Genomic DNA, 22,453 nt, shown 5'->3' with positions numbered 1-22,453 from the left:
GGGGGGTCTGGGGGGAGCTGCAGCAAAGAAGCTTTTTCACCTTAATTTTCTAAAATCCTTCAGGCTTTACAACCACTTTAAGGTGAACATTTTTAAGGCTTTAGAACCACTTTAAATGAATAATTTGTTAGTGGTGCACAAGAAAGAATGTTGCATTGTTTTGTATCAATCAGAATTCCTAAATTGATTTTATCTATTTTGCTTTAGAATGAAGAACTCAAGCTTGCCAACTATTGCAGAAACATTGAACACTGATGTGCAGAATGTAGATGATAAAGAAGACCAAAGATCTCATATTAACGATTTATGGTTCACTTGCTGTATATGCCAAGAACGCATTAATCCATGTAACGTTTTACGCCACAAACAGCACCACAAAGCTTGTTCTTTACTGGGCTATAAAACAGGCGACAATCCATCAGTTCTTCCCAACCTCATCCTTCAAAAAGAACAAAAAATATCTTGTATAAAAGCATCTTCTGATTACAGACAGAGAGAATGCCAGAAGATCAATCACGCTTATGAAATGTTAAAAGAAAAATTGCTTTTCTTAACACCAAATATTAATAGAATGAACACGCCTTCTGAAGCCATTTATCAAGTTAATAATATGGATATAAACAATGATATAGTAAGATCTATTGCCGTTTGCTCTGAGAGAAATGCATCTTGGCAGAGTGACATGGAAGACTCATTTGCCATTCTTAATAACTATGGACAAAGACAAAATACCTGTTTTGTTGGCATTTTTGATGGCTATCATGGAAAATCAGCAGCGTGCGCTGCTGCGGTGGAGCTTCCCATTTTATTATTAGATCATATGTCAAGAGTAGACGCATCATATAAACTGACTGGAGAAGAAAAGGTCTTTGTTAGTTCTTTTGATACAGTGTTTAAGGAGGACTACAAGAAAACAGAGGACGGTTTCACAACAGGCAATAGAAGAGAAGCAAAGGATGTTAATATTGAAGGCATACATATAGCACATGCTAAAGCTTTCTGGCGCATGGATAGAATGTTGCAGTTAGGACGAGGAGAGAACTCAAAGTCACGGTGGAGTGGGTGCACTGCCGTGACCTGTCTACTGGATGGATTTACCAATGACAAGACAGAAGCCATGCATACACTGACAGAACACAAAAGAAGGCTTGGTGTGATTCATATAGCTAATGTTGGTAAGTATGCCCTTTAACCACTTCAATACCGGTTTCACCCCCTTCCTGCCCAGGCCAATTTTCAGCTTTTAGCGCTGTTGCATTTTGAAAGACATTTGGGCGGTCATGCAACACTGTACCTAAACCAAATTTCTGTCATTTTTTCCCCACAAATAGAGCTTTCTTTTGGTGGTATTTGATCACCACAAGGTTTTTTCTTTTTTGCTAAACAAATAAAAAAAAGACGGAAAAGTTTGAAAAAAAAAAAAGTTTTTTTTGTTTATGTTATAAAATTTTGTAGATACATATGTTTTTTCATGCACTGACGAGCACTGATGAGGCCACACTGATGAGGAGGCACTAATATGCAGCACTGATGGGCACTGATAGGCAGCAATGATATGCAGCACTGATGGGCACTGATATGTGGCACTGATAGTTAGCACTGATATGCAGCATTAATGGGCACTGATAGGCGGCACTGATGGGCACTGATAGGTGGCACTGATGGGCACTGGTGGGTGGCACTGATAGATGGCAATGCTGGGCACTGGTTGGCTGGACTGATAGAAGGCAATCATGGGCAGCACTGATGAGGAGGGCACTGACAGACTCCCTGAGCACTGATTGGCATCCCTGGTGGCCATGGGTGGGCACCCCTGGTGGCCATGAATGGGCAATCCCTGGTGGCATCCCCCAAGGGTCTGTACAGAAAATCAATGCTCTGATTACCAGCACAGACCACCCTCCTGTCAAGAGAGCCACCGATCGGCTCTCTTCTACTGAAGAAAGCCGATCAACGGCACTTCCTATTTACTATGTGACCAGCTGTGATTGGACACAGGTGATCACATGGTAAAGAGCCTACATCATTGGCTCTTTGCCTGGTTCGGAGATGCGGCGTGTCAGAGTGACACACCGCACCACCGATCGCTGCTCTGCTGGATGTCATATGACACCCAGTCAGAATGGGGCAACCACTTTGCGGCCGTCATTTTGCTATATGCATATATTGCATAAAATGCATTAAGATAAAAAACCTTCTTACTTTACAATCACTTTAAGCTCGGTACGCACAATGAGAATATTGTGGAATGATGGTTAATTTTTTTTTTTTTTTGCATGCTAGTCTCATATCAAAAATGAAGAGGTTACTAAATTCTGTAAATTTCCGTATGACAGAATACAATTTTGGAAGTGATGTAATGTGTTGTATTGTATTGAAAAGTATTCTTTTGTTTCTAAGCATGGGTGGTCTTGGTCTTCCAATTTTTTTCAGACAAATACTGTACTGATTAAATTAAAATTGTTTGTTCTGTTATCGCACAAATAAAATTGTTGTGCTTGTCCCTTCGGATAATTGTGCATGAACTGTCATGATCGGCTCTCGAAAGCTGTGTATTAACAATCAGATTATCATACAATTGCTTCAAAACCAGTATTTTTCATCCGCTTTTCTGATTGTGTGTACCAGGTATTAGAGACTCTTTTTTACTTTTATTGCTGAACAGGCAAAAGAAAAACACTATAGGGTGCAAACTGTAACACTAGTACACAATCAGTTGGCATCACTCAAAAGTGAACAATTTGTAGGTTAAAACTGGCAAAAGTCAGTGTAAAATAATGAAAGATGCTGGATATCCAAAATCATAGGTGTGTGTGGTAGACATCATTTATCGAACATCTTCACCGTAGCTCCCCTAAGAGATCTGGGAGAACCTCCAACTGACAGCACATGAAACAAAAGCAGAGGACGCAGATTCAAGTCTAGTATAAGAAACTCTTTATTCAAATATAAAGCACAAAAAAGTAAATAGTAGGACTTTAAATACCCCTCCAGTGATGACGCAGATCCATTCATATACAGAAAAATACTGCATTTTATTTCAGACAATAAAATGTCTAAAAACTCATATCAAATGTCTTATTATTACCAATAAACATTGTCCACTCTAAATATAGCATGGCTATTGGTCAAAATAGAACGCATAGGTCGACGCGTTTCACAGAAAACACTGCTTCCTCCTGTCTCTCACATAAGTGCACATGACCAAAGAAATAATTTATTTTTCCGGAATGATTTATACATGCATGATATATATTTTTCAGCTGCTAAATTGTATACAGAGATATGATAGTGGAAAACCATGTGGTGTTGGTAAAGGTCTGGTCGGCCCATGGGAGAGTGATCATCCCCAGAGTAGAGTTTATGTGTGGAAGAGCACTGGAGCAACCGTTCATAGAAGGCTTGCTTCTCTTACTATTTAGACCAATAGCCATGCATATTTGCAGTGGACAATGTTTGTTGGTAATAATATGACATTTGATATGAGTTTTTAGACATTTTATTGTCAGAAATAAAATTTAGTATTTTTCTATACTGTATATGAATGTATCTGCGTGATCACTGGAGTTGTATTTAAAGTCCTACCATTTACTCTTTTGTGCTTTATATTTGAATAAAGGGTTTCTTATACTACACATGAATCTGCACCCTCTGCTTTTGTTTCATGTGCTGTCACTTGGAGGTTTGATTTACTCTTTTGTGCTATATACTTTTAACAAAGATGAAACTCTCCACTGGCACATATTTTGTCAAACCCCCCCATACACATCCAACAAACAAACTTCTGTTAAAGTGGTGTTCCGCCCCCCTCTCAAAAAATTAAATGTCAGCAGCTACACATACTGTAGCTGCTGACTTTTAATATTAGGACACTTACCTGTCCTGGAGTCCAGCGATGTCGGAACCGCAGCCAATGATTCCATTGGCTGTCGGATGCTGCCTCCACCATTGCCAGTAAGGGAACCCGGCAGTGAAGCCTTGCGGGTGCCTACTGCGCATGCGCGAAGTGCGCTGCGCTCTCTTACTGGCCTAGAAGCAGAGGGAGGAGAAGGGGGCCAAACTTCTGACGTACCTCGCCGCGGTGAGGTCTGACGGAAGTGGAGACAGGGTACCTGTCAATAACAGGTACCCGCCCCCCCCCCGAAAGGTGCCAAATGTGGCACCAGAGGGGGGGAGGAGACTGATAAGCGGAAGCTCCAGTTTTGAGTGGAACTCTGCTTTAATTTATTCAAATATAAACAGCCAAGGAAATTCAATTTGCAGTGGGGCACAGGAGTCTCTGAGCACACTCAGATTGGGCAGATGACAGCTGGGGAATCCCAAGAAACATGTCATGGACAGTGTGTGAGTAGTGAGTGGTAGTGCTGTATTTTGGCCTAGGCCAACAAGGCCCAGGCCTAGGGCGGCACTTTGTAGGGGGCAGCAAAAAAGCCACCCCCCTCCACCTGAGACTTTTTTGGCCACTGGTTGCTAGAGCTGCCTCTCCCACCTCTCTCTCTCTTACCCCCCTCCTCTTTCTCACCCCCTCTCTCTCTCACACCCCCCTCTCTCAAGCCCTCATCTCTTACCCCCCTCTCCCCCTCTCTTTCTCTCTCTCTCTTCCCCCCTCTCCACCCTCTCTCTCACTCCCTCATTCACCCACCCCCCCTTCTCTCTCCCTCCCTCACCCACCCCTCTCTCTCCCACCCTCTCTTACCCCCCTCGTGAGATCTCAGGGGTTCATGCTGGGACTTGGAGTCCTTCAATTTTGGAGGGAGTCACATCCGTTAAAAAGGAAAGAGTGGGGCAAATTTACATAGGAGTCGGAAGGGGGGGGGGGGCGCGTAATTTTAGTCTTGCCTAGGGCAGCACAAAACCAAAATACACCATTGGTGAGTGGGCAAGACAGGGGGCATGGAAACACATATCAAAGCCAATAGCTTCTTTCTCAAACCTCAAACAAAGGTTTGAGAAAGCTGCAAGAACATTTTTGTTCTTGGGTTTAGATACACTTTAATAAAAGTAGGACGAGTGTGGGCAGTTCTAGCATGACATAACTGAGTAGGCCTGAGCCAGCATGTTCTCTTCTCATAATATATATAACAAAAAAGCTTTCCTTATCCTGCTTTATGTAAGCAGTGCTGACAGACAGAATCATTTATAAGGTGTGAGACACAGGACTTCATATTATTGGATTCCCTCTGCAGGGAAGGAGCTAAAACTGTTAATTGGTTTTATTTATAGATTTCCACAGCTCCTTGTTTTAAAACAATGCCGTGTTTTTAATCATAACGAAGTTCTTTAACCCTTTTCTTGCCAGAGCTATTTCCACATATGATAAAATGCACATTTTAAGCCTGAAGGTTAGTTAAACCACCAACTTTAGAAATTTTCTGGAAGCAGAGACCCTGAAGAATAAAATAGTGGTAGTTGCAATTTTTTTATGTTACATGATATTAGCGAAATTATTTATTAAACTTGTATTTCTAGTAAAAAATAGATCAAAGGTAATTTTAGTCCACAGAAATGTAATATATTAACCAATTATCTGGTAAAATATAAATACATACCAAAAATGTCAAGCCTTAAATTTGCATGCACCAATGAAACAGTGACAGACTTCAGTATCCAACACTGCTATTAGGTCAGTTTAGAGGTAAAGTAGAATTATGGGCAAATTTTTTTTGTTAATTTTTAATAGAGCAAGGGAGGGTTATAAAGCAGATTTTTTTTCGCCATCTCTGTCCCACTGGGGAGATTTACCTTCACCTCTTGTCCCATAGCCAATCAGGAAGTGAGAAGAAATCCCTGCAAATTAACAGAATTTCTTGGGAACCCCCAGGTCATCAGAACTAGTGTCCCGATTGGAAGATTTCTCCTCTATTACTTTTCTGGGGACAACCCAAAATTTGTAATTTTCTTTTACTTTCACTGATAAACAGAATAAACAGAGAGGGTGAATCTCCCTAACAGGGACACATACAGTAATAAAAACTGACAGGTGTTCTAATCCCTCTCCCCTCTATCCAAAACTAAAAAAAAAAAAAAAGTTTTGCCTTTAGTTATACTTTAAACATGAATAATGGCACTAGGATTATTGCTTTCACTGCAGCGTGCACAGCAGTACCTAATATGTGTACCACTATTGCCATTTTCAGAGGTAGGTGCACCTGCAGGATACATTACCATTTGGATGTACATGTACAAAGGGGCAGCAGCTTTAATATTTTTTGGGGTTATTTTATTGATTTGCTGTACCTTAATTTTTCTATTTTTTTTTTCCACTTCCCGTTAGGCCCCTTTCACACTATCCGTCTGTCGGACGGACTCCGTTTATCTCAGCGGCGGATTCATCCGCCGATCCCCCACTGAGCAGGAGAATGACCTGTGTGCGGAGATACAGCTGTCAGTTCCCCATACATCTCTATGTGGGAATCGGATGGGAACGGGCTGTCGGTCCGTTCTCATTTCGATCCCATCCGCTGGACGGATGGAAAATAGGGTTTCCATCCGTCCAGATTTGACGGATCGGTTTGGATGTCAGGAGATATGTCTCTGCTGACATCCGATGCCCATAGGGATGCATTCGGGGACCGTTCAGATCCGCCAAAAAAAACGGACAGGCGGATCTGAACGGTCTGCCTGTGTGAAAGGGGCCTTATAGCTATCGCTTCCCCCAATCATCGCTATGATATGATGTGCTATGATAGCACAACAGAAACATTAGGTCCTCTTTAAGGAGATATCAGGTTTCTGTTAAGCTCCTAATGTCACCACAGGACACCAATAAAGTGATCAAGCACACATCATGCTCAATCAGCGTCTTCCCTGGCCACAGCAGCTGAGAAAAGACAGCTCTGAAACAACTGTATTCAGTGCAAAGACCATCAGTGAAAATATGTTCAATGATCATCCTCCACTCTCCCTGCCAACATGGGAACCTAGGAGGGGCAGTGGAGCCTGGGCAGGGGGCAGTAAGCTTAGCTACCACATCCATGGAAGTGATTGAGCAGCTTTACAGCCACCCAAATCACTTCCATGAGAAAGCTGCCAGCCCACTGAAAAAGTACACACTTTCCTGGCTGCTACAGCAGCCCCATGTGTGTGTAAAATAGAAGCACTAGGGAAATAATAGGCCATCTTTAAGGAGATATCAGGGGTCTTTTAGTCTCCTAATGTAACCATGGACACCAATAAAGTGATTAGGCACACATCATGCTTAATGCCACCAACATAAGCACTACATCACTGGCAGTAAAAGTGTTAAAAAAGACCCTGTCACACGACCATTAATATTAGCAAAAATCTTCCTATAAAACTGTTTGTGAATTTAACATTTGTTATGCATGTTATTTAGCTGTGAAAGCCTTCCTTGCATAGACATCTAAAAGTCCTGAGACTGAAGCTGGTTGCAGCCATCTTGGATATGATGTCAGCAACCCCAGCAGAGTCAGAGCTGTCACACAAATGACACTCTAAAATGTTTCACTACACTCCTCCCTCGGCTGCTTCATAAAAGGTTGTGTAGGGAGGTAACTGTTGTGTCTCTGCATTACAGACGGGTTACCATCTTTATTATTTACACAAACTTCCTGCTCCAACTACTCCTACTGTCTCTTAAAGCACAGAGGCCATAACATTTTCTTAAAATGGCAATACACAGCCAGCCAATGACAATACATAGCCAGTCGAGTGCGTAGGCAAAGTTTTGGTGCGTCTTGTACTCTGCTGAGTTCCGCTCTGCAGTTCATGAGAGTGGGAGTTGTTGTTCACTCTTCCAAATTTTGTGGCTTTGTGGTCGAGCTAGACGCATCATCCCAAGTAAGCTTAGCTAATTAACATTAGTGTTCTTCCTGATCAATGGATTTGAATAGGTAACCCACTCACATGCCAAGTTGATTCATCCTTCAGCCCATGGGTTACTCGTCCAAATTAATTTGTACAGTCTGGAGGAAAGAAGAGAAAGAGGAGACATGATTGAAACCTTTAACTACATCATGGGAGTTAATAAGGTTCAGGAGGGCAGTTTATTCAATATGAAATCAAAATAAAGAATACGGGAACATGACCACAAACCAACTGGAGAAAAATTCAAAACTAATCGTAGAAAGTATTATTTTACTGAAAGTGGAGTTGATGCTTGGAATAAACTTCCAACAGAGGTAGTGAGCCAGTCAACAGTAAATGGCTTCAAACATGCTTGAGACACTGCTATAAAGTATAAAAAGTTAATTAAAAAAAAATAAAAGGTGTATTAAAAAAAAAAGAAAAAAGGGCAGACTTGATGGACTACTCAGTCTTTTTTCTGCCATCACTTTCCTATGTTTAAATTGGCTTTGGATTTGCACAGAATTAGATCAACTGGGGTTAAACTTTCACTCATTGGGGACTTCCTTATCCTCACCCACTGGCCAGGAATGAGGGTAGTTGTTTTGATGTTTCTCTTTGCATCACTGAACGTTTTTGCATTGATCTGGTACCAGCTTGCAGGTTTCAGGGTTCTGGGGACTTTATTTGGCGGCTTTAAACTTGTGAGTGGGGTTAATCTATCGTGACTAATCTTCAGTTTTGCAGGTGAGCCCCCATTGGAGCTGGGAGAAGCTGACCTGTAGTGTTGTAGAACAGTGGTTATAGCTTTGCTGAAGAAGAGTCCCCCATTTTTAAATGTCTAGTTAAAACATTCCACACCTTCATTGGCCTGTGGATGGTATTGCGGTATTATGATGTACATTATTCCCTATTGATTTAAATAACTAGTTGACTATTGTAGTTATTGATTTCCATAGTAGTCCCAACCCTGAGAACCATCTCTCTAAGGCAGTTGTGACAACTTTAGTGGTCGGTACTTCTGCTGAAGTAACCTCTGGCTATTTTGAATACAAATCATAAGCTACCAAACTACATTTTTTTTTTGTTTTGGTGCCATTGTAATTTCTTTACATACAGAATATCCAATTAGCATGGGCCTTTTGGGAAATGTCTGACTGTAATGGAACAGCTTTTTTCCTCAGATGTTTGTTATTGAGAAAGCACAGTTCACAACTGAAAACCAAAGTTTCTATTTGGTTATCTATACCACATGGCTTCTCTGCAAAGTTGGTTTGTCCATACCACACCTTGAAAACCTTAATGAGCTATTAGAACTGATTGTATCAGTGCAACAGGAATTACTGCCTGTTAAAAGGCAAACTTCTGTCCAAGGCGACAACTCTTTTCGTGCTTGATAGCATGCCTAAGGATGTTTTGGGAAGGTAGATGGCCACTCACCATGTAAGTAGGTCAGTATTTCCTAAATCACTGGATCATTCTGATATGTGATCACCAGGCCCTGTGGTGTAACTGCGTAGACTGTTGAGCTTGATATCACAAGTTGTCTTCTTGGTCTTCTTGTCCCTCTTCTGGATTGAGGACAACACAGGACAAATAATCTTGTTACTTGATATAACTTTTGTGGCTGGTAGCGAATGTCAAAGTTGTACTAACATAGCATGTTTGACCATCTATGAATACAAGGAGAACAATAACCAGACCCTGATACTGACAGCAAGGAACCTGGGGTTTGGTGATCTCTATACATTCCATTATAGAGATGCCACAGTTCACATGCTCATATACAGGCCAGTGCCTTATGTTTTCCTGCAAAATATTTTTTGATTAGTTAGGGAAAGAGCTCAAGAAACAAATTCTTGGGGTCCTTCTTCAGATATCCACATCAAGTATTCAAATGAAAAGTCAGCGCTAGAGATATTAAAAAAAAAAAAACAGGCAGCTTGCATAGTAGCGTAATATACCAATCCTATCAATGTAAAAAAAACATAACATATGGGCAGATATTATATATGCAAACAACTTTTGTTTCAGGAAGGCTCTACTGTGCTTCACATTGTTTTAGAGGAGGCATTTTGAGTTTGCCATGGCTTTATTTAGCTATACTGTCTCTTTGGGACCCATGCCATAGTCTAGAGAAGCCAGAAAACTACTGTATGCAGTTTGAAATAAACTAAGCTATATTAGGCTGTATCTGTGCTGTAAACCAGCAGCTCTGGATGCACAGTTCCACCACTATCCTAACATGAGGAATAAACTCATATTATTTTAGACTTGTGATGGAAGTGAGATACAATGGGGGAATTCATAAAGGGTGTCCTAGACAACCTTTAGAATTTTGTTGTGCCACTGCACCTAAATTGTCCATGCCTGTACCTGATTCTTGAACCTGTCAGAGAAAGGTACATGAATCTGTTGTAACCGAATACTGAGGAACTCATTGCACTTCTTCCCTTTCTAGCCACTGCGCCCATCACACAGACAGGCGCAGGGCCAAGGAGTTCTCTAATGCATAGGGCAGAGCCTGATGGCAAATTAGGATATTATTTCCCCATTAGGTCCACCTTGATGTTGACAGCGCAGGTAGTGGGTGGATCCATAGCCTCTATTCAGTCCATAGCAGCTTTCAATTCTGTCCACTGACAATATTATTATTATTGTATAGGATTTATATAGCGCCGACAGTTTACACAGCGCTTTACAACTTGAGGGTAGACAGTACAAATACAATACACTTGAATACAGTAGAAATCAGAGGGCCCTGCTCATTAGAGCTTACAATCTAAGAATGACATCCACTGTTATTCAAAATGAAGGTGGACTTGGTGGGGAAAATTAAGGTACAAGGGGGCATTGGCGTCTCCTGGGCATCGGCTCCGCCCACCCAGTAACAAGTAATTTCCCAAATATGGGCTTTAGCACATTTGGGTAATGACATCACCAGTATTCCCAACCCTTTTAACTTTATTTTTCAGCCAGGGAATCTTACAGCCAACTGCTGAATGGGGCAGGAGATAAAGGCCGGTGTGTGAAGCTATCACATTCATTTTTTTCAGTTTGCTGGACTTTAGGTTGCTGCTTTATACATACCTTGGGAATGGTCTGCAAATTTTTTCAAACGAACAGAGATGCAAGAATCTGTGAATATGAATCAATTCCTTTCGGAGCTGTTTTTATAAAAAAAAATCACAAATACTGTATAGAAAGTGCAGCTTTGTATAAGTATATATTTTAGCAAAACAATAAGCATATATTTTTTCAAACCAGGGTATACATTTGCTAATGGAAAACTAAAACTAAATCAAGAACAGAGACATTTCCTGCTTTGCAGGTAAAGGATAGTGAATTGAAGACTAATGTATTAAGCAGAGTGCACAAATAATGTGCTGACACATATAAAAGATTATTCCATTAACCAGCAATTTTCACACTGAAGAATTTTCTCCGATTTTCATTATGGCTCACTATCTCCTCTGAAGCTCGAGACACTCCACATTCCATTCTCAGAAAATACTTTGATCTTGAATGCTTATGATATGTGTAATGTGTGGAAAAAATAGGCACAGAAAATGCAGGATGTGCTGGGTAATGTTCTCTGTAAATTGTATATATATATATACTTTTTTTTACAAAGTCGTAATTTACATAAAAATGCAACTTTAAATATAGCCTAATTTCACTCTTAAAAAGCAACTCAAGTCAAAAGATAAAAATATTTAACCAGTTATGATGGCCAGTGCCTTCCTTTTAAATTTCTTTTTTTTTTTTTATATACAACAGAGACCCACATTTACATCAGAGTGCCCCCTATACATCAGAGTTCTTTTTACAACAGATCCCTAGTTCATATCTTAGCCCTTATACATCAAACTACCTCCCCCCCCTTCCGCGGTTCATGTCAGAATTCCTCCTTGACATACCTTATTGCATGACAACATAGAAGAGGGTGGGAGCTGAGTGGTAGCGCAGAACATGACATAGAAAGAATCTTCCTGCAGTGAAAGTTCCGTTCTTCCAGGGCAAGTACTATAAATCATTGTTTTTTTTAGGAAACCAGTGACTGGCTTGAAACCCAGCTCCTGGCAACAGGGCCGGCGCTACCTGTAAGGCGACCCAGGCAGTCGCCTAGGGCACCAACTCAGCAGGGGGCGCCAGCATCCTATCTGCTGCACCCTGGTCCCGGAATCAGTAAGGACCGGCGGGTGCGGGCGGCGCCCCTCCTGTTGTGCTGTACCTGTGCGGCGGCGCCCACGGCTGCCTGGGCGCTTTTGAGATTAGTGTGTGAGTCTCAGGGCTGACACCGGGCTCCAGCGTCTGAAATCTTCGTAACGGTGGTGCCGCACATGCGCATTAGGTTTCCCCTGCCGATGACGTCAGTCGGCGGAGGAGATGGGGTGGGGGAGACCTAATGCGCGAGTCAGTAAGTTTGACTCAGCGCCGGGGTAGGGAAATCTGATAGAACCCTGGCATTTGTCCAGACAGGATGTTGTCATGAGAGTCCGTGGGAACGATGGTCGCCTGGAAACCGGGGAGCTGCTTGTGTTGCTAAGGAGCACTGTTGCCGCCTGTCTGGGGAATCTGAGGCCTGCAACTCGGAGATCTGAGGAGACACAGACGCCAGCAACAAGCCCCTGAGAATCCCCCCACACATGGCTGTGAATGCGGAGGAGCACCAGGTGTTCCAGATCATCCAGGTGAGGAGGCTGGGGAGTCACATGACTGACATAGAACTACCACTCTCAGCGAGCCCTGAGCACAGCACACACCTCAGTGGGGGGGGGGGGGGTCCAATATGTTCTGATAAAGACTTCACTATTATAAATAGTTATAGGAGACTTACTCACTGTCTGAAGGGGTTTTAACCCCTCCACCACCGCTATCCATCATAGGTTTTCCCTGCACCACCGCTATCCTTCATCTTAGGCTCCCCTCCACCACCACTATCCTCCATCATAGGTTTTCCTGCACCACTGCTATCCTCCATCATAGGCTCTCCTCCAGCACCGCAATCCTTCATCATAGGCTCTCCTCCAGCACCGCTATCCTTCATCATAGGCTCTCCTCTAGCACCGCTATCCTCCATCATAGACTCTCCTCCAGGACCGCTATCCTCCATCATAGGCTCTCCTCCACCACCGCTATTTTTCCCCATAGACTCTCCTCCACCACTTCTATCCTTCATCATAGGCTCTCCTCCAGCACCGCTATCCTTCATCATAGGCTCTCCTCCAGCACTGCTATCCTCCATCATAGGCTCTCCTCCAGGACCGCTATCCTTTATCATAGGCTCTCCTCCACCACCGCTATTTTTCCCCATAGACTCTCCTCCACCACCTATCCTTCATCATAGGCTCTCCTCCACCACCTCTATCCTTCATCATAGGCTCTCCTCCAGCACTGCTATCCTCCATCATAGGCTCTCCTCCAGGACCGCTATCCTTTATCATAGGCTCTCCTCCACCACCGCTATTTTTCCCCATAGACTCTCCTCCACCACCTCTATCCTTCATCATAGGCTCTCCTATGGATAGTGGTGCTGGAGGAGAGCCTATGATGAAGGATAGAGGTGGGGGAGGAGAGCCTATGATGGATAGCGGTGGGGGAGGAGAGCCTCTAATGAAGGATAAAGGCCTAAGACAATCTTGCTGCCGAATACAAACAGGGAGCACAGGATTTTTCCCCACATTCACTAAACTAAGGGAAAAGGCTATTGCAAAGTGAAAAGTCTATTTTTCTTATCCGAGAGGTAACAATATTTTTTCCCCCTAATAACAACACACAGTATATGATTAAAGAAAGAAAAATTCCCCTTCATATTGTAATTCTCTTTTCACATCGTGGGCCGAGCATATGTGGGGGGGCGGGGGGCATCGTCAATTTTTATTTTGTCTAGGGCGCCAAAAATCCTTGCACCGGCCCAGCCTGGCAATCAACAACATGGGGGAGGGGGGGGGATAGGCTGCACTAAAGACTGCAAATGGGGTATATTTAGAAAGCACAGGCATCCCCTCTTAAAGTGGAGTTCCGGCCTCGGAAACGTTTTTTAGAAAAAAATACCCCCGGGGCAGTCAGGGCTAGTGCATTTCATAATGGATAGCCTCTGAACTGTCCCTGGTTGCACTTACCTTTTAGAAGAAATACTTACCTTGAAAATGTCTTGTCCAGCGCTGCCATCTCAGGTGTGGGCAGCTAAAGCCAGAGCGTCCTCTTCAGTGTCCTCTTCCGTGTCCTCTTTGGTCCCAGTTTGCCCTGCACCGGCCCCGCTCGTCTGTTCCGCATGCCCAGAAGCTGTTTAGCAGGGAATGACGTGCATGCACTGGAACTGACGAGCAGGGTGTGTGCAGACGCATTGATTCCTGGGAGCGATGACGTTCAGCTCCCAGGAGTCAATGCAAGCAGGAAGAGACGGTGCGGGCCGCGGCCGCAGAGGGCGGAAGTGGAAGAAAGGTAAGTATATTTTTTTCAATAACAAGGTAAGTAAACAAAAAAAAATCAGGACTATCCATTTCTTTTTCATATGATTGTCAGCGAGCGGATGGCACAAAGTGTTTTTTGAGGCCAGAACTCCGCTTTAAGCCCATTCTAAATATGTACAGTCAATGGGTGCAAATTGGGCTGCATCCACATTGTAGATATGCCACTATGTTATGTTCACTTTAGGGGCTATGTAAGTATTATGTTTGGAGTGGTTTAATGTTAAGCATAAATCTTAGGGGGTTCAATGACAATTAAATGTAAGTGGCCTGCATTAGTGCAGGGAATAAATGGTTAGCTATTTACGCAATTCAAACTGGAATCTTGGGGCAAAAACTACCATAGTCAGAATGTATTGTGTTTTTTTACTAGGAACTGTTAAATTAATAATAATAGTTGTGAAACCTCTGGCACATAGGTTCAGCAATGGGTTACATTTATTACTGGTTCTGTTTTGAAAATAAAAACTATAGCTAATGCCTGTGATACGAGTACCACTTTACAATGGTACCATGAGATTCAAAAAATCCAAAAGTGACAGAATCCTGCCAGACACACACTCCTGGAAATCCAGGCACTTGTATTCAGAAGCACCAATTACTAAGGGTTCCCTATGGAATTGAAGCTGCTGTTGTTGTTGCTACTCTTCCCCCAAATACCATGATGAAGATAGAGAAGGGACCTCTGTGGCAGCCTGGAAGTTCCTCTTTTTTATATTGGTAACTAGGGCTTAATGCAGCTACATTAGTAAAAGATCTGCTTGCCAATTCTCAACTGTTCTAGGGCTCATTTTTGTTAAAAAAAAAAGCAAAAAAAAAAAAAAAAAAGCAAAAGTATTCACAGTTTGATTGACATATAACACAGCTTTATTAGGATCCTTGTTTTAGTATCCTGAAATTTAGTGAGAATTCCTTTTTATGGCGTTGTTATACAATAAGTGCTCCTATAGAAGCTCATAAGCAGAGTTTGTTGAACGTTTACAATACCTAGACCTATGAGGAGTATATTTATAGAAACTACTTAGGGAAAAGGTTCATGTCAATACTTGTCATATATGATGTCTCTCTTATTATACAAATGTGAAAATAAAGTGGGAAATTAGCCTACAAGTGTCTCCGCTTAGAAGTAGCTGAAAGAACATGATGTTCTGCATTCTCATTTAACATGCACCACTTGATCTCTGTTATTAGGGATTTTAGGTCAGCTGCCAAATAAAGTATTTCTTTTGGGATCTGTGAACTATTTGTTCCAAGATACTGTAGCTTGGGTCTTATGTTCGCTTCAGGAATGATTTGAAAGTGGCTGCTGAAAGAAGTCAAACAGTTATCTCTGAAGACTTTTCAGTTATCTTTCAACAATACCAAAAGAGCCTTAGAATGTCTTGTCCAATTCATTTCTTAGGAGGGTTGGTTCTCATTTAAACTAACTGACATAGTCTGGACATCTCATCTGCTTGAAGGGTCTGACTGGGACTTTTACAAGTAACACCAATGGGGGTTTTGCCCAGGCATACCTATAACACACAATAGTAGTTTTTTTTCTGCCAGCTGGCCTTATACAATCATTAAAATTCTACAGCAAGGAGCGACATTGATGTGACAGGACTCACTTTGGGCATGGGGGTTGTGGACTCCAAATTCCTTTAGAGAGGTTGGGGGGCACCATGCCCAGCCTTATGGGGCTCTCTTATGTTTAAATCACCCTGCATCTATTATGGATGCAGGGTGACCAAGAGGGTGGTGAACACTGAGAATATGGTTGGACTACTTCAAATGGGACAATAATATGCATTAACCATATCTCTCAGGAAATATGGAGATCTATCTTCTTCCTATACACTGTAAGGCACAGGAAGTACAACTCCTAATATGGTCATTCCAGGAAGTTCAATGTGGAGACAGACTGTCTAACAATGTTGCTTTTGTCTGAGGTGGCTTTCCATTCACCTATTATCAAGTGTGCTAATGAACTCACCTGTTGTCTGCTAAGGGATGTATTGACACTCAGAGTAATGTGTATTGGGGGCTCGTTATGTAACCATTGTGTGATGTGGTGGGTGGATCTGTATACTTAAATCATGTTGTATTCTCAAAGTGTATATAAAAGTCTGAAAGTTGGTCAATAAATAGTTCATTCTGGTTTGACCCCAAAACTTAGCCAGAATCACGGATCCCGTGTTCCAGAGCTTAGGAAGCAGGTCACTGGCGGAGATACCCAGTCGGTGGTGTCCTGTTCTGTCACAATTGAGAAAAGGGATAATATACTCAACCGGTTAGTCCATCAATACTTAATAAGGCCATCAGATTAAAAATGATTAGACAGGTGGACATTTATCCTGTCTCTTGATGCTTGTGCTAGAATATTGGTTATACAAACAAAACAGAACCACTGTTCCCAAGCACACTTACCAACTAGCCTGCAAAAATGAAAAATACACTTTCTAACAATTTAGGTTAAAACAGAGGTTTTAGTTGCAAATATATGTGGAAGCCACACTGCCTCACCAAGGCTCCTTTGCAAAGTGCAGTCCTAACTATTTGCAGAGGAACCTTGGCGAGGCAGTGCCGTGTGCATCAAAAATATCTGTTTTTAATGTAAATTGTTAGATAGGGTCAATTTGTTTTTTTGCAGGCTAGCATGAAGCAAAGGAACTCCTGCAACCAGCATATGACATTAACCATAAGTATATATCTGTACATGCTCTCTAATATGGAAATATTACAAGCTTTATATAAAAAGATTAATAATACTACATACAATATCTCACAAAAGTGAGTACACCCCTCACATTTTTGTAAATATTTTATCATATATTTTCATGTGACAACACTAAAGAAATGACACTTTGCTACAATGTAAAGTAGTGAGTGTACAGCTTGTATAACAGTGTAAATTTGCTGTCCCCTCAAAATAACTCAACACACAGCCATTAATGTCTAAACCGCTGGCAATAAAAGTGAGTACACCCCTAAGTAAAAATTTTAAAATTGGGCCCAAAGTGTCAATATTTTGTGTGGCCACCATTATTTTCCAGCACTGCCTTAATCCTCTTGGGCATGGAGTTTACCAGAGCTTCACTGGTTGCCACTGGAGTCCTCTTCCACTCCTCCATGACGACATTATGGAGCTGGTGGATGTTAGAGACCTTGCACTCCTCCACCTTCCATTTTAGGATGCCCCACAGATGCTCAATAGGGTTTAGGTCTGGAGACATGCTTGGCCAGTCCGTCACCTTTACCCTCAGCTTCTTTAGCTAGGCAATGGTCGTCTTGGAGGTGTGTTTGGGGTCATTATCATGTTGGAATATTGCCCTGAGGCCCAGTCTCTGAAGGGAAAGGGATCATGCTCTGCTTCAGTATGTCACAGTACATGTTAGCATTCATTGTTCCCTCAATGAACTGTAGCTCCCCAGTGCCAGCAGCACTCATGCCGGCCCAGACCATGACACTCCCACCACCATGCTTGACTGTCCGCTTCAACCTCTGCAGCAATGCTGGCAGCACTCATACGTCTATTTCCCAAAGACAACCTCTGGATATGACCCTGAGCACATGCACTTAACTTCTTTGGTCGACCATGGCATGGCCTGTTCTGAGTGGAACCTTTCCTGTTAAACTGCTGTATGGTCTTGACCACCGTGATGTAGCTCAGTTTCAGGCTCTTGGCAATCTTCTTATAGCCTAGGCCATCTTTACGTAGAGCAACGATTCTTTTTTTCAGATCCTCAGAGAGTTTTTCGCCATGAGGTGCCATGTTGAACTTCCAGTGACCAGTATGAGTGAGAGCGATAACACCAAATTTACCACACCTGCTCTCCATTCACACCTGAGACCTTGTAACACTAACAAGTCACATGACACCAGGGAGGGAAAATGGCTAATTGGGCCCAATTTGGACATTTTAACTTAGGGGTGTACTCACTTTTGTTGCCAGCAGCTTAGACATTAATGGCTGTGTGTTGAGTTATTTTGATTGAACAACAAATGTACACTGTTATACAAGCTGTACACTCACTACTTTATATTGTAGCAAAGTGTCATTTCTTCAGTGTTGTCACATGAAAAGATATAAAATATTTACAAAAATGTGAGGGGTGTACTCACTTTTGAGAGATACTGTATATCCAATGTACAAACGGGTATTATCAGCAAAGAGCTCAGCAAGAGTCCTGGTGGAATTGTGCACATTTACCCAGATATATATATATATATATATATATAAATACCTCCAGATAAATGTTGCAGCAAAGTTCAAGTGCGGGGCCCTTGCGGCATCTGTCTTTGTGTCAGAGACTTTCAGACAAGATCTGTGGTGACAGGAACACTCTCCAGCAGTTTTCCAACCAGCCTGGAATGCAGATTTTCACCAGCAGAAACCATGGTGTGGCACTGGAAGTCAGATTTAGCCTATCTACTTTGCACCTTAGACCATTACTAGTAGCTTCTAATCTGACATGCAACTGGACCTCTAACTACCAGAAGTGGCTATCAGATGCCTAACCTGGCTCTAGCCTTTTCTGGTTATCGAGCCTTAAGCTAAAACTAGGTATAAAATCCCAAAACAGAAGAGAGAAGGTTAACCATAATAACACGAGGTGTATATAACTAAAATAACAGGTGCTGAATAGAAACTCTATTGCAATAAACAGGCTTGTATACTAATATACTGGAAGGGAGCCACTAAAGCTAGAGAGTGCTAAACCAGGCTCTCTTCTGCATAGAAACCAATCAGCTTACACATTTTATTGCCAAAGCTTATTTGAAAAAGCTGAGGTTGGAAGCTGATTGGTTTCATTGCAGAAGTGAGTCTGATGTATTACTCTCCAGCTTTAGTAAATAAACCCCAGTCAGACTTCGCTATCTGTTACTGTGCGAGTATTGGCATGTGTGTGCCAATAGGGCAAAGATACTGTTATAAGGATTCAGATGCCCCCTCAGAAAGCTATAAGCATCTGCAGTTAAACTATTAGAACATAAGAAAACTTGCATATTAGCCAGTCTCCACTTCTAGTCTGGGTAAAAAGACAAAAGCAGCAACTCCCCTGGACAAAACATGACACTCTCTCTCTCTCTCCCCACTTCCTCCTTCTGGGGTTTCCTAACCCAGACCACAGAGACCGGAAGTGCTAATACATAATTATACATAATGATGTGATATTAGTAGCTAACAGAAGAGGGCATCAGATCCCTACACCTCTATGTTTTGTCACAGCACTTATAAATAGATAGGAGGGAAGAAGGGACTCTCTCGGATATGAGAAGTGTGAGAAGTAAGCTACCTGTGAAAAAAAGCGTGCCAGTGTTTATTAAAAGAAATAGCAAAGGTAAATAGGAAAAAAATCTTGGATCTGTTACTGGGCCATTGAAATAATACAATTTACAATAAATAATACATTGAAGGGGATACTGTTGTGTTACAACGATTTATAGCACCGAGAGCCCAGCTCTCACAGAGCTTGCTGCACATAGAGCAATATCCTAATCTAGTGCTCCTTCACATTAACCCTTCTTTTAACACAAACCCTCACACTAAACTTTCCTGTAATGCTAACCCTTCCTGTAACCCCACCCTCTCTTCTCTATGTTAAACTCCTTTTATGCATAGTTAGTTTCTGCACTTTTTTCCTGCATTTTCTTTGCTGAGAAGAAAGTCAAGCCCTCCTTGCACTAAATAATAGCGGTGTGGGATCTACTGTTTCTTTTAGTGGGTTTAATAGGATACTGAGGCAGCCTATTGGGGAAATTTGATACAGTTATTACCAAGAAGAGGTGTAATGCTAAACCTGTTTGGGGAAATTTGGAAGTTTTCATGCTATTGCTCACCATAAACAAGTTCCCCATCTTCAACTAAGAGGGCGTTTACGTTGATGATGGCTTGGTAGCTGGAGACGGGTTTGTCATCAAATATGTTTTTTTCAGAGAACTGCCTCCAGAGACCTTGAACAGGTTCTAAATAGCAAGAACATACAAGTTTTATTACAGTTTGTTGTGACATGTTACAATGTTTCCTCCCAGAATGTTAACCACAATATGGGAAATGGAACATGAGAAACTTCCAGAATCCTACATGCCAGTAACTTTTCATTCTGTAGCTGGAAGTCAACTGGAGAGGTTCTCAAATAAAGAGGGTATCTGATGGGGGCAATGCAGATAGAGGACCCTTTGGATTTTTTCTTCTAACCCTTAAAAAAAAAAAAGGGATGAAATAAGAGGTAAGTATCTCTTACTAGGAGTAGCATCTTATCTGCTTCTACCTTTAGCATAGAGCTAGTGTTTTGGGAGTAGGGTACCCTTGATGCGATTGCCTGATGCTACTTGCCAAAATGTTGTGACCAGGATCATAGTAGTTAATCAGGTGAACCATCGGTGCAACACACTTTTCATTACTTACTCATCAATAATGAAGTTCTTATGTATTCCTAATGCATGAGAAATGTGATAAAAGCATACAGATGTCTTTTGAGGTATTTTGGAATCTTTAACTAAAATGAAATATTTTTTAGTATTATAAGATTGTATGGAAACATTGCTTGTTTAGTTAACACTATAATCTCATTTTACAGGAAACCTTAAGGCAGTTTTATGTAGAAATGGAAAAAGTTACTGCCTTACAAGAGATCACAGCACTGGCAATCCTCTAGAGATGCAACGAGTTCTGGAATGTGGTGGATCTGTCAGTGCCAATGAAGACTGCGGCCTAATTGAAGGATGCAGCAGATTTACCAGAGGACTTGGTTTCCATGGCGATCCCAAATTAAAGGCTTCAGTCATCCCCACACCTCATACGATTTCCATCCCAGTATATGGCACGTGCCAGTTTCTCATTCTTGCATCAAGTGGCTTGTGGGAGGTCTTTAGTGAATGTGAAGTTGTCACAATGGTACAGGACCTACTGGCAGCATTTTTAGGGTGCACACCTAGTGCCATATCAAAAGATGTCATCAGTGAACAGAACCTTGAGGAACATAGCATGCAGGAAATACACAATAATGTAAAGGCATATGAATATCTTACAGATGATGAGGATGATAATAAAAAGTCAGATATTTTGAATAGCATTACAGATTGCAAAACAAGATCAGACATGTCTAGCAATTCTAATATACACTATACAGATGAAAAACATGGTGAGACTGCAGCTTATGTTTGCCAGCAGATAGTAAAGACTGCTATATTAGCAGGATCTCAGCAAAACATTACAATATGTCTCATTATCCTACCTGGATGTGTTAAAGCTCAATTTTAGAAAAAAAAAAATGATTTCTGAATCTATGTTATTAAAGCTGTAGTTTACACTGCTTATAATTTGCCTTCAAAAGAAAGGTTGATTGCAGTTCTTCAACTCCTATCCAACATATGCCTGGACACACACTGTACATAATGTCCATACTTAGTTCAAAGAAAAGTAGAAGTCTGGTACCGAAGTATCTTGAAAAAAATCATTAGGCTCTATTCAAAATACTTCAAAACATAAAAAGAATCAATTCCTACAGTAAGATTGACACATTTTGCCAACCTTTATGGGCCTTACTCATGGCAATCCAATCAGGTCCGCTAAAAATTAAAGGAAGGGGGTCCATCCTCCTCTGTCTAGGTGTATCGGAAAAAAGGCAGAGGCAGAAAGACAGAGTCCTTTACACCCAGCTGCACAAAGAGCAGAGTGGGCTCTGTCTGTGTCCACTCTGCATAAACTGAGCAGACACAGACCTGTCATCTGTCAGTTCTGCTCTGATAAGCAGGGGATCAGAAGACAGATCTAATTGGAGTCTGCCTCGTGTAAAAGGAGCCTAACTAGATGACATTTAGTTTGCTAACTAGGCTTGCTGTCTACCATCAGCAATTGCCATTTTTTTTTTTTTTAATATACAATTTTGTTTTCACTTACTTTCATCCTTTGTTGAATCTCAGTGCCACTGATCTCGTATAGCCAGTGACAACTAAGGAGTGCAGGTGGCAGTTCTACCTCATGGTAAAATTTACCAGACATTCTTGTAATAAAACTTGTCTTTTATTAGAAAGGTCAAAAACCGCTTTTGAAATAGCCTTTGAGTGGTAAAGCTTATATGAGATTTTAATGATTGGTTTTAGATCCTTACCTTAAAACACAATGTTGAAAAGTATGTTAAAAATGAACTGATTTCCTGATCACTTTGATTTACTTGCATACAGTACGT

The 22,453-nt window shown here is 41.6% G+C and overlaps 1 protein-coding gene across 1 annotated transcript; it reads left to right on the top strand.

The window, feature by feature from the left end:
* Positions 1-208: 208 nt before the first annotated feature.
* PP2D1 (protein phosphatase 2C like domain containing 1) lies at positions 209-21,525 on the top strand (the record flags this gene model as incomplete). Its single annotated transcript, XM_082258907.1, has 2 exons — positions 209-1,175; positions 20,843-21,525. The coding sequence occupies 2 exons, from the start codon at positions 209-211 to the stop codon at positions 21,523-21,525; spliced, it is 1,650 nt and encodes a 549-aa protein (XP_082115033.1).
* Positions 21,526-22,453: the final 928 nt, after the last annotated feature.

The sequence above is a fragment of the Pelophylax lessonae genome, assembly GCF_965119305.1.
Source record: "Pelophylax lessonae genome assembly, chromosome: 5".
Taxonomy (NCBI): Eukaryota; Metazoa; Chordata; class Amphibia; order Anura; family Ranidae; genus Pelophylax; species Pelophylax lessonae.
Note: the sequence above shows the minus strand (reverse complement) of the source record. Positions and strands in the feature narration are given on the sequence as shown.